The sequence below is a fragment of the Cervus elaphus genome, chromosome 15, assembly GCF_910594005.1.
Source record: "Cervus elaphus chromosome 15, mCerEla1.1, whole genome shotgun sequence".
NCBI lineage: Eukaryota > Metazoa > Chordata > Mammalia > Artiodactyla > Cervidae > Cervus > Cervus elaphus.
In genome coordinates, this window is record NC_057829.1 from 10,526,559 (window position 1) to 10,539,745 (window position 13,187).

The 13,187-nt window shown below is 49.9% G+C and overlaps 1 protein-coding gene across 1 annotated transcript in view; it reads left to right on the top strand.

Annotated features, from left to right (window-relative positions):
• C15H1orf198 (chromosome 15 C1orf198 homolog) overlaps positions 1–12,379 on the top strand; it is a 35,297-nt gene extending 22,918 nt beyond the window's left edge. Inside the window, exons 3-4 of the mRNA XM_043925766.1 lie at positions 6,409–6,954; positions 9,489–12,379. Of these exons, the coding sequence (XP_043781701.1) occupies positions 6,409–6,954; positions 9,489–9,545 (603 nt within the window). The 3' untranslated portion in view covers positions 9,546–12,379. The remainder of the gene's footprint in view (positions 1–6,408; positions 6,955–9,488) is intronic.
• Positions 12,380–13,187: the final 808 nt, after the last annotated feature.

The following is a 13,187-nucleotide window of genomic DNA, read 5'->3' on the forward strand; positions in this document are numbered from 1 at the left end:
TAAATGATTTGTGAATTTATGAGGATTTGCTCTAGTAAACTATTATATTTTCTAACAATGTTTCTACAGCCTTTGTCTCAACAGTTTAGACCTGCCGCAGGCTGCCAAGCCAAACAGTTAGTTTTGGCTGCCTGCACCCTCCTTTACTGAAATATTACACATTCCTCTCCAGTGAGTGGAATGTAAAAATAGAGCCTGGTCTTTCTGTTGTGGTCTTTCTGTTTTTAGAACAGACATGGCCAGCTGAGACCCAGGTCCCCACATGGGCAGCTGACACCAGGCTTGGCCCAGCTGGCCTGAGCCCCTGGGTACACAGCGCTGGGCTCTCGCCATCACCTGAGAGGTTGCAGGTGGGGTCCTCAGCATCATTGTGAGGGGAGAGGGCTTCCTGAGTACTCCCACCTCTCCCGTCTCAGTCCTCTTATGTGAGACCATGGGCTTGAGGCCCCCATGGGCTTGCTGTCTGAATCGGGAGCTGTTGACCTTGGGCTGCTTTTTACATGAGGCCCCCCATTGCTGGACGCAGTTCGGTGTGGCTACCAGGCTCCTGAGAGCTCTTCCTCTGCACCTGGAAAACCTGACTTTGTTCCAGGACGGAGGACATCACATGAGAACTTCCTGACTTTCTAGCTTTCATCACAGGCTCTGGAGGCGGTCCCCCTGCTGGCCTGTCAGGTTCCAAGGCTGGGCTGTCCCCTCCAGTGTCAGAAGACCCCCTTTCCTCGCCTCAGGGGTGTGGGGAAAGGTGAGGCCAGAGATCTCACGGGCCGCCTATGGGACCACACGGTGGCCACACCATGGCCCTGCTGGGAGTATCTTACTCAGACTGCACGTCTGACAGTGGGCCAGGATGGGGCTCCGGAGTCTCACTCCCTTCCGGGCACAGACACTGCCTGCGTGTCCCAGCTGTGGGCACTTGGCTTACGCCCCTGGTGGCCAGAGGAAGGCGGGAGGGGGCCAGTGCCCAGAGGGCGATACTGACCTCCCCCAGGGAGCTGAGATACCTCTGACCGAGCAGAAGAGGAGCAGAGCCCAGTAGCCTGCATTTATTGAGCACTTACTATGTGCCAAGTCTGGTTCTAAAACAACAGTCTGTGGAGGTAAGGATAATCATTACTCCATTTTTACTGGAGAAGAAAAGAGCCCAGTTTTGGGTTGGGTCACTGGTGTGTTTGCCCTTTACTGAGAGGAGCAGGTTCCGGAAAGAACATGAGTCTCCTACATTGCAGGCGGATTCTTTACCGCTGAGCCACTTGGAAAGCCCACATATTTCCAAATTCCACAATAAAACATAGGGAGAATGTGGACATAGAGATGATGAGTTCTTTAAATATGCAAAGTAACAAAAAAAAGCTTAGAATTGAGACTGAGAGAACTGAGTTGAGATTGATCTGGAAATTGTTGGGTAAGAAAAGTACTTATACTGAGCAGTTCATCAAACCTTAGGCTTTTTTAGGATCAACATTTCTCCAGGGGGGAGAAGCCCCTGGAAGCCTGGGCTGAACACAAGTCTACACAGGGCAGCAGTGGGCCAAGCCAAGGACCCTGGGGAGGGAAGCCAAGGACCCTGGGGAGAGTCGCAGTGGCTCCAGGGCTGCTTCAGGCCTCCATCAGGACACCCAGGCAGCCACTCATATTTCTCACTCTGGTTTTGAGCCGGTGAGCAGAAGGCCCTTCTAAAGTGGACCCAGGGCTTGGGGGACGTTCTAGGAGAAATCGCAGGAGACAGGCCAGGCTGAGTCCCGGTCTGGGAGGGAAGGGCTGCCCAGGGCGCTGGAGTCATGGAGCGAAAGCAAAGACGACTCCTCTAAAGCACAAAGGGGGCTGCAGCACAGGTGCTGCTTCTGTGTGACCCAGACAACAGTGTCTTTGAAAATGACCACTGTGTCCTGGCCCAGTTTTGCTGGTATTCTGGGGTCTTGGAGCCAAGGAAGATGAACTGTAGTTAGGAAAAAATGGCCCTCTGTCCCTCTTCTTTTTCCTTCCTTGTCCCTTCCCAACAGGCACTTGTTACTTTGTTTTTTATTGTTACTTCTGGCTGCACTGAGCCTCTTTTCTGCTCCGACTTTCTCTAGTAGTGGCGGTGGTGGGCCGCCCTTTGTTGTGGTGTGCCAGCTTGTCATTGCAGTGGCTTCTCTCCTGGAGCACAGGCTCTAGGCACATGGACTTGAGTAGTTGTGGTGCACAGGCTTAGTTGTCCTGCGGCACGTGGAATCTTCCCGGACCAGGGATCGAACCCATGTCCCCTGCGTTGGCAGGCGGATTCGTCCCCAGGCATTTATTTCCAACACAAACCACAAACCTTTGCCTTCTGGGGCGAGAAGTAGGAAAGAAAGAGACCCTCCCCAGTGCAGCTGATCAGGGAGGACTTTTCTTAAAAGGGGGCTATGATCATAATTCTATTTGCAGAATGGAAACCAACAAATGCCTGGTTAAAAAAAAAAAAAAAAGACTTAGAAGCTGAATTATATTAGAACTTTGTCTTTTCTGTAAGTTCTTATTTTTCCCATTTTCACCTTAGAGCGCCCCAAACCAGCTAGCCACCCCAGTTCAGCGTGGCCCCCTCTTCTACCCAGATGTCACCCTTCCCCGAGGAGCTGTTGTGAGGGCTCTGGTGGCCCTAGGAGCCATGAAGCCTCCGTGGCTGTGTTGGTTTGTCACTTCCGGCTCAGTGCTGCCTGGGTGTCCTGACGGAGGGCCTGAAGCAGCCCTGGAGCCACTGCAACTCTCCCCAGGTCCTTGGCTTCCCTCCCCAGGGTCCTTGGCTTGGCCCACTGCTGCCCTCTGTGTAGACTTGTGTTCAGCCCAGGCTTCCTGGGGCTTCTCCCCACTGGAGAAATGTTGATCCTAAAAAAGCCTAAGGTTTGATGAACTGCTCAGTATAAGTACTTTTCTTACCCAACAATTTCCAGATCAACCTCAACTCAGTTCTCTCAGTCTCAATTCCAAGCTGTGTTTTTTTTTTTAGCACTTTGCATATTTAAAGAACTCATCATCTCTATGTCCACATTCTCACTATGTTTTATTGTGGAATTTGGAAATATGTGGGCCTTCCAAGTGGCTCAGCGGTAAAGAATCCGCCTGCAATGTAGGAGACTCATGTTCAATCCCTGGGTTGAGAAGAGTCCCTGGAGAAAGAAATGACAACCCACTCCAGTATTCTTGCCTGGAAAATCCCGTGGACAGAGGAGCCTGGTGGGCTACAGTCCACGGGGTCGCAAAGATTTGGACATGACTGAGCAACTGAGCACACAGACACGCACACATGGAAATAAGGAGTATTTGAGAATGATTCCCTCAGAAACCTAAAAACCAGATTAGGTTGCTGACATACAGAAATCCTGCTGCATATGAAGATCTCTGGTGTTTATAAAGACATTGTCCATGGCAGCCACTGGCTTTTTATACGTGATGTGATGCCCAGCATAGTTGCAAGCCTAGAATTACTTGCTCCAGATTGGAAACCCAGCCACACAATCTCTTAATGAACTCTCTCTGAATCCCTTATGTGATCTAGGACAATTCACTCATTTGCTGCAAGCCTCCATTTTTCTCCTTTGTAGAATAAAAACTTTTAGATGAAAAACCCATCAGGAAAGGAAACTGTGTCCGGTGCACTGGATGCACTCAGAATCTGCATTTGTTCTGAGCCCCAGTACCTGAGTTTTGAAGTCGTTTCTTGGGTTTTATATCTTATAACCCTGAGCTTGAGTGCAGCCTGTGCTCGTTGTAGCTAGAGTTCCTTGTGGCCTCATCATCTCAAAGGGTGTCCTCTGGCTATCAGAATCTGGGGTTTGAGGAAAAATCTCAGCCAAATAGAACATGTGCAGCTCCCCGGGCTCAGGTCTCCAGCTTCTGTGGGAAAAGCAGTATTTCCATCCTTGTTGTGACAAACATGTTGCAATGGTGAGGCTCCTGGGAGAGGGCTGTTTATATAAACTAGACTGGAATCACCATTTATTAAGTGAAGGTGTATGTATTAAAGTAACAGAGATTCATGGTGTTTTTTTTTTCCCATTTATTTTTATTAGTTGGAGGCTAATTACTTTACAGTATTGTAGTGGTTTTTGCCATATATTGACATGAATCAGCCATGGATTTACATGTAATTCCCCATCCCGATCCCCGCCATGAGACAAGTGCTCGGGGCTGGTGCACTGGGAAGACCCAGAGGGATCGGGTGGAGAGAACCATGTTTTAGTAGGGAACCAGTGGCTGCAATTGATACCCTGATATATAGTGAACAGCATTAAAAATTGGGGCAGCCCCTGGCAAACAAATTTGGTATGCACCCAAAATCATGATAGAAGAAAGGTTTAAACCTGCTGTAGTTTGGTATTTCACTTCTGGAAATCTATCTGACTAAATGAACTCCAAATGGAGAAAGCTATATACTAGATGTTCATGGCAGCCTTAATTATAACAACAAAAATTAGAAGTAGCCAATTGTCTGATAAGAAGAAAGTGGGAAAGTAGATGGTGCGACAGCCACTGAATGAAATATCTTATGTCCTTTAAAACGAATGGTTTACAAAGACCACACCCCACCATTGATGATGGTTCTAAGTGAAAAAACAATACCCAAATTATATGCATAGAAGAACTGCAATGTCATAAAATACATATCTGAAAAAGATTACCTGAAAATACAAAAAGAAATAGAGATTATGGGAAGAGGGAAAGGTTATGAATGTTTTTCTAACTCCTCAAATTTTAGCATATAGTTTTAATACTTTTATTATTTTCCTTTTAATATTCATTTATTTGGCTGAGACAGGTCTTAGCTGTGGCATGTGCAATCTTTTTAGTTGTAGCCTGTGGGATCTAGTTCCCTGACTAGGGACTGAATCCAGACCCCCTGCACTGGGAACTTGGTGTCCTAGCCACTAGACCGTCAGGGAAGTCCTGATACCTTTACTTTAAAAAGAAGAAGAAGAAGAGAATATACATGAGAGTACAAGTAGAGAGGAAGAGAGGAATGTTCCAGGTTGATTTTAGAGGCATTGAGGTAGCAGAGGGCTCGCTCTGTAGGACTTGGGAACAGCCTCCAGGGCACACTCCTGTCAGAGGGGCTAGGTTTCCCCCCAGTGATCTGTTGGTCATACAGCTCAACCTTGGCCTTCCCAGGTGGTGCGGTGGTGAAGAATCCGCCTGCCAATGCAGGAAACCCAAGAGATGTGGGTTCTGTCCCTGGGTTGAGAAGATCCCCTGGAGGAGGAAGTGGTAACCCACTCCGGTATTCTTGCCTGGGAAATCCCATGGACAGAGGAGCCTGGTGGGCTAGAGTCCATGGGGTTGCAAAGAGTTGGACGCAACTGAGTATGCCCAGCTCAGTCCCACTGCTTTTAGTGGTTAGCAGCATCAGAATAAGGCAGTGTTTTGGGGGCACTTGGATGTGGGGTATGGCCCTGCCCTCTGGGGTTTCCCCACCTAACAGGACCAGGATCGGCTGAGAGCAGGGCAACGCTGAGGAGAGCACCGGAGAGGAAGCTTGTCTTGTCAGCCAGATGCCACAGGCTGGTGGCATCCAGTAACAGACGTTCACTTCCCACAGTTCCAGGGCTAGGAGTCCAAGGTCACGGTGCCAGCAGGTTGGTCCGGGAGAGACTCCTCTTCCTGATTGGCAGACGGCTGTCTTCTTGCTGTGTCCTTATGTGGCAGAGAGCGAGCATCTCTCTGTCTCTTCTTATAAGGGCACTAATCCTGTCATGAGGGCTCATCCTCATGACCTCACCTAAGCCTCTTAAAGGCTCTGCCTCCAAAAACTAACTTCAGAAGTTAGGCCTTCAACTTAGGAATTAGAGGCACACAAACAGGCAGTCCTTAGCAGGCATGAAGGCAGAGTGTGGGATGGAAGGGCGTGAGGGGGATCGAATCTTTGTAGCTGCACTCAGGCCTGCCCTTGACTTTCTCGTTTTAGTTCAGGAAAGCAGGGTCTGACTGCTGGATTGTTTTTCACCCTTGCTGGCTGTCATCGGTCAGGAAGGAAGAGGCCTATGAGGTGGGGACTTGGTTCTGGGTTTGGATCCTCACTGCAGGGCGCTTATGCTGACCGTGTGCCCTTCCTTGTCGTTGCCAAGGGGACAGTCACCCTCCTCAGGAAGGTGTGGGAATCTCTCTTGAAGAGCCAGGTGGGGGATCCGCTCACCAAGCAGAGGCCTTAGTTGTCAGTCAGAGGCAAGAGTCTCAGATGTTTGTAGCCTCCAGAGTGAAGGGCCTTGCTCTCAAAACTTCTGCCATGTTCCAGGGATGTTATGGCATTCCTGCAAATCACTGCTGAGGACAGACAGTTCCAGCAGAAGGACAGCAGGCAGTCGGTTGCTCCTAGGGAGATGTTTGGGCTGGCACACCCATTCTGTTGACTGAAAGTGTGGCTGTACTTCTCGTCCCCTCCCCCAACCCTGCTAGAGTCAGATGGAGTTCAGCATCTCCTCCTTGTCCATCCAAGAGCCGAGCTGCAGCACCGCTGGCGAGGCCAGGCCACCATCCAAAGCCCCTCAGGGTTCGCAGGCCCTCCGGCCCCCGCAGGGCGGCAAGTCCTCCAGCCTGGATGCCCTGGGTCCTGCCTGGAAGGAAGAGGAGGCGTCCTTCTGGAAGATCAACGCAGAGCGGTCCCGCGGGGAGGGCCCTGAGGCGGAGTTCCAGTCGCTGACCCCCAGCCAGATCAAGTCTATGGAGAAAGGGGAGAAGGTCCTGCCGGCCTGTTACCGGCAGGAGCCGGCGCCAAAGGCCAGGGAGGCGAAGGTGGAGAAGCCCAGCAGCCTCCGCCCGGAGCAGCGGGCCGCTCCCAGCATCAGCGCGGAGTGTGAGAGGCCCCCGCCCGCCCAGGCCTGCGCCAGCCCCCCAAGCGAAGCCGGCCCCTCTGGGCCCGTGGGAAAGACCCCCTCTCCTGAGGCCATGGAGGCTGCAGAGGACATGGAGGATGCTCTCTTCCTGGAACCCGTGCCTGCACAGGTGGGTGTCTCACTTCAGCCAGGGTCTCCTTCTTGCTGAAGGGACGAGGGCTGCCTCACAGGGGTGGGCAGGCGGGCCACAGATGCCCATGCCTTCTTCTTCCTCTGTCATCCCTCGGCGGCCTGCTGGGTTGTCACTCAGCTCGGCAACCAACAAACATGCAAGAAGCGTGTTCAGTGAGCCTGTCTGGGTGCCGTGACTTGTCTGCCTGCTGTGTGATCGTGTCTCAGATGCCCCCCGCCCTTCCCTGCTTGTGTGAGGGCAGGTGACGAAGGATCGTGGGGGCAGCGAGCAGAGGACTCGAGGGGGAAGCTGGCAGTGTGGGTGGGGTTTGAATGCCAGCTCCACGCAGGGGCCTGGGAGGCTGGGCTGCTCTGTGAGTGAGGAAAGGAGCTGCAGGTGTCCTGAGGGCACATGGGGAAGCAGGCAGGACCCCCAAACCTCCACCAGGAGCAGCTGTGCTTGTTTGTAGATCACAGGAGACTCGCTTCGGTAGTGATGGGCAGCCTCTCGTTTTCAAGCAAAACACAGAGTTAGGTGTCCCAAGTAGAGTCCTAAGGAAAGGACTCGTTCCGGGGATGCATGAGAAGGAAAAGAAAGATCTGAGAGGTTCACTGCCGAGGTGCAGTGAGTCGTGAGGAAAGGGCCCTGCAAGAGAATGGGCAGTGTGAGTGGCTTCTCCATGTTTTCCCAGTGTTATGAAGCACCGACTTTTGTCTTTGTTAGCTGGTCTTCATTACTTGAGAAAATTCAGCAAAGAAAGAGAATATTTGGTTAGGACTTTAAACGGAGTTAGTGTTGAAGGATCACCCAAATCCAAAATATGTAAGTGTGTGTGTGTGTGTGTGTGCGCGCGCACATGTGTGCAGGGTAAGTCACTTTAGTTGTGTCCGACTCTTTGCAACCCTGTGGACGGTAGCCCGCCAGGCTCCTCTGTCCATGGGATTCTCCAGGCAAGAATACTGGAGTGGGTTGTCATGCCCTCCTCCAGGGTATCTTCCCGACCCAGGGGATCTTCCCGACCCAAGAATTGAACCCACATCTCCTGTGGCTCCTGCATTGCCAGCGAATTCTTTACTGCTGAGCCACCAGGGAAGCCCAAATAAACAGGTAGTGGTATTTCAGAGGGAGGCCGTGGTTTTGAGACATTGTTTTATAATGAACAAAGAGATACTTGTGCAAGGCATGTCTGAGAACCATTTCTGGGGGAAGATGGTGGCCTACTCGTGGAGCTGGGTGAGGCGATGAGCAAGGCTTCATTCATGGAGATGGACGGCACTTCCCAGAGCTTTACTGCTTCCTGCCCTTCCGAGCTTTTCTGGATGGGCTGCAGTGCTTGCTGAGGTCCCAGGGAGGCATGGGGAGGACAGCCATGGGGTGATGGAGGCCCCCGGGTCCCCAGGAGCACCGCCTTGTGGTGCTGGCCCTGAGGCTGGCTTCCTGCCCAGCGGCTCCCTCTCGCAGACTCAGGCAGCCCACTGCTCTTGACAGTCTGCAGTGGGGTCTTCCTCTGAGGGAAGCATTTATATAAGATATGTGAGAATCTTACTTGTAAAGAGATGCAGGAAAGTGTGTGTCTGCGGGGTGGGGTGGAATGTGGGACAAAGCCCATGAAATCCTCTGACAGAACTGATTCTGACTGCGGAATACAGAGTGACATGCTGCTGAACTGAGAGCACTGGTAGGAAACCAGAAAAAGGAATGTACGCCTGAACCCCTTTGGCTTTTCAAGCTCTGGCTCAGTCTGAGGGGCAGCAAAAGCCCGAGACCTGCCTCAGGGGGAGCTGCTTAGCCCATTGCCTCTATTGCTTCTGTGGCAGTGCCTTCCATTGGCAGCATGTGGAGGGTGCAGGCTCAAGGCTCCCTTGCCCAGGAAGGCTGCAGCCACAAGGTGAACACGCTTGTGTTAGACCCAGCAGAAGGGTCTCTCAGGTGGCTGGTGGAAGCCTGTGGAAGTGTGTCTGGATCAGCTCACAGATGGCCCTTTAAACCAACCCCACGTCCTGTAAGTGGGCAGTCTGACCTGAAGAATGGTCCTGGGTTAGGGAAAACCACTCCAGAACCCACTACATCATCTGAGAGAAAGAAGTTTTATACCCTTTCTTCTATTTTTCACTCCCTCAACTTGGTAATTTATTTTGTTTTGTCTGTCACTGTGTAAGTGTGTTTCATATTAGAAAGACTGTCTTCCTAACTTGTTCTCTTACTCCACGGGTGACTAAATTTAAACATGCCCCTCATTAAGAAATAGAAAAGATACATTTTTCTCCTTTTCTGTCCAGGTGGGGTCTACAGGCTGCCCTCAGGCATGCCTGGGGACAGAAAGGGATATGTGTTGGATCCTGGCAGAGTTTGGCTTGCACTGAGCTTTATTTAATTTTCTGGTTCCCAGCACTGAGGCAAATTGAGGTCAGGGAGCCTCTGAGAGGGAAGTACGCTATTTCATTTGGGTCATTTTAAATGAGATGCTGTTTTTAGATTGTGCTGACTTGAAAAAAGCCTCATGCCTTACTTTGTTTTTGTCCCTTCTACAGGTCAGCTCAAGTAATGTCATCTTGAAGACAGGATTTGATTTTCTGGACAACTGGTAAAGTGGATTAGACAGAACAAACAAACCAAGAATCCCCAAGTGTTTTCCAAAGTGGTGTGGTGAAGGGGGAGATTAAACAAAAGGGCAGCATTCCCACTCTTTCCAGAATCATTTGGAAGCTGGTTAATGTTGCCTTGGCCAGCTCTCCAGATTTTTCCCTTTTTGGTAAGACCAGATATCTGTGCTATTTTCAACAATTTGATAACAGAAGTTTTACATTTGGAATTTTTAAAAACTTAGGAATTCAGTAAATCTTAAAAATAAAAGCTGTGCTCTAGCTCTACCCAATTTTCCCCCTCCTTCGAGAAAGAATTTTCTCAACCATGTCATAAAAATCATAGAGTGATTCCCACCTCGTCTCTGTCCCCACCCTTTTAAAAATGCACGGGGCTCCTTTTGACGGGTGGCTGTTGAGGATGTTCTCAGTAGTCATGGCGCTGGGCGCCCGGTGTGACCATGGGGAGACCTGCCTGCCCCTGAAGTCCACACCCACAGCCCCAGCTGTCCGGCTTCCGGTGTGGAAGCCACGCCTCTTCCTCTGCGGAAGCCCCGCCTCTGTATCACGTGCCACCCTTCACTCCGCATCACTTCCAGGAAACGGATCATGGGCACGTGGCAGAGGTCGTCTTTAAACTGCCTGCCATGCTACTTACTCAGACTTCATCTTTAACAAGTTGCATGTTTTAAAGTTTTGTATTAACTTTACATGATTTTGTATCTAGATTTAGCAGTTATAGGGCTACTGCTTTTCTTGGGTTTGTACCAGTTTCCCCTTGGAAGTTCTTTGCTACTTTCCTGACCTTTTAGGTGTTTCCTGTCCTGGGCATCTGCAGGAGTCAGGGCAGATGACAGGCATTGCTGGAAGGCCAGGTTCTTCTGATTAGTTGCGTTGGAACCTTCTGGCGTGAAGCTGGCAGGGGCAGTGCATGTCCTTCATCCCACGGACTGGTCAAGCTGTGTCACGATGGACCCTCCCTCAATCCTGACCACCAACAGAAGTGCAGTCGTTTCTGCATGGCCCCAGCGGCGCCCCCTGGAGACCTTCGTGGTCATGGCAACAGCATCTCCTGGACGTGGACTTGGCTGCCTGCTGTGGTCTCTGCTGCCGGGGGAGTGGGGAGGGGGGCGGGTTAGGGCAGCTCTGAGCCTACCCAGAAGGGCAAGGTGTCCTTCACCCAAGATGGGATGGCGTAGGGTCAGAGGAGAGCCCTGCCCAGTGACCCCGAGTGCTGTGAGCCTGTGTTCCATGCCCTGGCGTGGTCTCCATGTTGCCTCTCACTGTGTTCTCACCTGACGCCTTAATCCCTGCAAATCCTGCCAGTGAGCACCTGATTTCAGTATCAAAGTGTATCTTTTTAAAATGCCTTTCTGTTTCGTATGACATTCTGAAATGATTTCTACAATGTTTTATCAGGCTCCAAGGTAAAGCACATGGCAACTGTTTTTTTTCCCAGAAAGTTTCTGCCAAAACTGTGGCCTAGCCAACTTTTGGTTTGGCTTCTGCCAATTGCATTATGTCTCTAAACCTCATTTGGCTCCTTGGGGTCTTGAGTTTGACCTTCCTCCTCTGGTGACTGACTGTACTGTGGTGAATACAAGTTCTTTCTGCCCTGTTTAAGTAGAGTTGAAACATTCAAGGGAAAAAGGTTCCTAGCATGGTGACGAGGGGGAAAGAATGCTAGAAATCCCAGCTACAATTGCACAGCTGGGTACCAGCCCCACAGGTCAGCCACTGAGCTTCAGAGCTGGGCTTGCCACCTGTCTCCACTTCCAGCTTTGAGCACAGTGGACTGTCTTAGAACCCATGCTTGAAAGCAGGGTCAGCTTAAGAAAAAAAGATGTCCAGAAGTTGCATTTCTTAGTGTTGGCATATCAAGAAAGAAAGATCTGTGTCGTGGGACAGTTAGCCAAGGTGATCTATCTGTTCTTATGAGAGAGAACTCTAATTTCTTTTCCACTTTCTCATAAAACCCAGTATTCCCATCAAGTTCTCCTGGTAGCTGAGGAGATTTGGGGATTATTGAAAGGTTCTGCCTCTCTTATCATCATCTGGGGTCCAGTACCCAGTGAAATTCAGGTCTCTGTAACAATGTCTAAAGTTTCATAAAGGTACAGCCTCCTGAGATTAAATGTAAAATCACTGCTTGGGAAATCCTAGAGGGAGTCCTGAAATTGTATTGCTTTGCTTTGCAAAGTAATAAAACTTAAGAGGGAGAGGTGATGGCCTGAACACATGCTCATGGGTCACCATCCTGCCTGAACTGCAGAGTCTCCCCTTAACCCTGGGCAGTCCATGTTAAGATGATGCCTTTCACCATCCTCCTGGGAATCTATGTTTGGTGTGTCCAAGTAAGGGAAAATTGAACTCACGTTTGCCACCTTTTTTTTTTTTTTTTGCCACATATATCAAGATGGCATTTCTAAAACCAGACATTTGTATTATTTTAAATATTCACACTTTTCAGTTGAAGCCTAATGTGGTTTTGCATCCTTCCTTCTTCATCCTGGCCACTCTGTCGTCTGCCCCTGAGTTTCAGCTCAAGGATTCAGTGTCTTGCTTTGGGTGACTGTAACAGCAAAATCTCCACCAGGAAGTTAGAAACCAGTCTCAGTTTCTTTCACTTGGGATCCCTCCCCACTTCTACCCTCTGGGTTTAGGGGTGTCACCTGCTTTGGGAACAGTGGGGCATGGCACCCAGCCCCATTGCACCCCTGTGGGTGTCAGAACAGCCTCTTCTTTGATACACATTTTCAAAAATGAAAAATTCTTACTGACTACTTGTACCTTGGTTGTATTTTGTATTAACAGCCTTTAATAAAGCCATTTAAAATTTGTTTGATGTGTCTCTTTGGGACCTCTGCTGGAGTTAGAAAGCCTGCTAGGATGATTGCTGTTGAACCCAGAGGGGAATAAAAGGATTCATACTAGTTAAAACCAGCTTGAAACCTTACTTCAGCAGGCCCACTTTGCACAGTCCTGCCTTGGCCCTGTGCAGGTTAGTGGGAAGCAGTAGCCAAGGTACACAGGCCCCCAGCAGAAGAGGTGGGCTGTACCCCAGAGAGCTCTCATACAGCCCTCCTGTGACATGGAACCCAGGGCATGTCTTTCCAAGACAAGCTGATGGCATCAAGAGAGGAACTCAGAAGGGCAGATGCCATCTCCCCAAAAGCTTTCACCTTGAATGTGATTGAACCTGATTTTTCTTGAAAGAAATATAAACATGGCTCGTGAGTTCTATTTTGTTCATTAAGGTGCAGGTGGTAGGTTACCGGTTGTAGACTGACAGAATGTTCAGATGTCAGTTTTTAAAACTAATACCCTCTTAGTACCATTTTTCTAGATACCATATATGTGTGTTAATATATATTTGTTTTTCTCTTGACTGACTCTGTATAACAGGTTCTAAGTTCATTCACCTCCTATTTGCAGGGCAGGAGTAGAGAAGCAGACATAGAGAACAGATTTGTGGACACTGCGGGCTAAGGAGAGGGTGGAACGAATTGACTGAGTAGCACTGAAACATACATTACCTTGTGTAAAGTAGATAGCTAATGGGAAGTTACTGTATAGCATAGGGATCTCAACCCGGTCCTCTGACAACCTAGATGGGTGGGATGGGGTGTGGGGTGGGAGGGAGCTTCA